Raw genomic sequence first — 1937 nt, 5'->3', positions numbered from 1 at the left:
TGGAAGATTCCCCCAACCTAAAAAAAAAAAAAAAAAAAAAAAGGCCTCCCTCAGAGATATGTTCTAAATGGGAAAGATACAAGTCGGAGCTCTCCGCGTTAGCCTCCATTCGTATACCTCGTACTATCGCGGTCGTAAATGAGGTAATCAGGCGAGAAATCCACGGATTTTGTGACGCGAGCGAGCAGGGCTACGGAGCAGTTGTATATATTAGACTCGTCACCGAGAATGGGATGATAATCCGTATGCTCATCGCCAAATCAAAGGTGGCCCCACTCAAGGCCATCACATTACCGAGACTTGAACTTTCCGCGGCGGTCCTGCTGTCAGATTTGTTGGAGTATGTCGAGAAAATTCTCCGACCTAAAGTTGCCGTCGACGACACATACGCCTGGTCGGAATTCTGAGGTTACCCTCGCGTGGATACGCTCGGCTCCGCACCGTTGGAAGACGTTCGTGCGTAATCGTGTCGCACGCATCCAGTCCAACACTAACATTTCCTGCTAGAAACATGTCGATACCAAATCTAACCCCGCTGATTGTTGCTCAAGGGGCTTATTCCCCCAGGAACTAGTCGATCACCCGCTGTGGTGGACCGGTCCTGCGTGGCTCGTCGAATTCGAACCCACTCAAGAAACGACATTGGAAGCTGAGGATCTTCCCGAAGAGGAAGAAAATTCTCGCGCCTTTGTTTCCACAAATCCTGCGGATGATGTAGATTCCATTACTGTTGTCGATTCGCTTCTTGATCGCTTCTCGTCGTTAGACAAACTCGTCAGAGTGTTCGCGTATTGCCTCCGATTCGCTACCAAAACTAGATCAAACGCGCTCACTCTCGTCGTGGATCAAATCGAATTTCACTTGACCTTGTTATACCTCGTCAAATTTGTGCAATCTCGTTGCTTCGCAGAGGATATCAGTAGCTTAAGACGCAATCAGAGTTGCTCCAAACCTCTGCGAAAACTCGCCCCCTTCTTGGATGGTCGCGGAGTCCTCAAGGTGGGCGGCAGGCTCACCCATTCCGCCATCTCATACGAGGCTAAACACCCGGCATTGCTGCCTAACCGACATCGACTCACGGAACTTATAGTAGAGCGCACCCACCGCCTACATCTGCATCCGGGACGTCGATCGTTACATTATATCCTGTCACAAAACTTCTGGATCCTGGGGGCCCATCAGGCCATCAAACGCTGCCTATCGCGCTGCTATCGGTGCTTCAGGGCGAATCCACGCCCGATGCAACCGCCCATGGCGGACCTACCGTTAGACCGAGTACGTCAGGCTAAGCCCTTTTCGGTAACCGGAGTAGACTACGCTGGGCCATTTCCAGTCTACAATCGTCGTTCCCGCGGAGCAACTCCGTTCAAGGCCTACGTGTGCCTTTTTGTCTGCTTCGCAACCAAGGCAGTCCACCTAGAGCTCGCCTTTTCTCTATCTACAGAATCGTTCCTGTCAGCCCTGAGGCGCTTCATCGCTAGACGCGGCCGTTGCTCGCGAATATACAGCGACTGCGGCACCAACTTTGTTGGAGCTCAGCGAGAGCTCGTCGGCTGCATGCAGGCCGCCTCGGAACGGGAGCAAATCCAGTGGGCCTTCAACCCCCCCTCGGCGCCGCATTTCGGTGGTCTTTGGGAAGCCGGGTCAAATCGATGAAGACCCACTTGAAGCGAGTAGTGGGGACACAGATCCTCACCGTGGAGGAGTTCAGTACTCTCGTAACCCAAGTAGAAGGTATCCTGAACTCCAGACCCCTCTGTCCCACCAGTTCAGATCCCAGCGACCTCGGGGTGCTCTCCCCGGGGCATTTCCTCACCCTGGAGCCTCTCGTGGCGGTTCCATACCCTGACCTGAACCCGGTGCCCGATGAGCAGACTCGATCGGTGGCAAATGGTGCAACACATGCACCAGCAGTTCTGGAAGAGGTGGCATGACGA

The 1937-nt window shown here is 53.5% G+C and overlaps 1 protein-coding gene across 1 annotated transcript; it reads left to right on the top strand.

Annotated features, from left to right (window-relative positions):
• The first annotated feature begins 233 nt into the window (after positions 1 to 233).
• Positions 234 to 1656, top strand: LOC139823894 (uncharacterized). The gene is made up of 2 exons (XM_071796371.1): positions 234 to 340; positions 552 to 1656. Exons 1-2 carry the CDS (start codon positions 234 to 236, stop codon positions 1654 to 1656), a joined length of 1212 nt encoding a protein of 403 aa, XP_071652472.1.
• Positions 1657 to 1937: the final 281 nt, after the last annotated feature.

The sequence above is a fragment of the Temnothorax longispinosus genome, unplaced genomic scaffold (assembly GCF_030848805.1).
Source record: "Temnothorax longispinosus isolate EJ_2023e unplaced genomic scaffold, Tlon_JGU_v1 HiC_scaffold_206, whole genome shotgun sequence".
In the NCBI taxonomy this organism is placed as follows: domain Eukaryota; kingdom Metazoa; phylum Arthropoda; class Insecta; order Hymenoptera; family Formicidae; genus Temnothorax; species Temnothorax longispinosus.
This window is presented reverse-complemented; position numbering and strand designations above follow the sequence as displayed.

Excerpts from the sequence above, each read along its gene's own strand:
- LOC139823894 (XM_071796371.1), top strand. The coding sequence starts at position 234 with ATGATAATCCGTATGCTCATCGCCAAATCAAAGGTGGCCCCACTCAAG. Across the intron at positions 341-551 it reads CTGCTGTCAGATTTGTTGGA|GGGCTTATTCCCCCAGGAAC; the intron begins GTATGTCGAGAA and ends TTGTTGCTCAAG.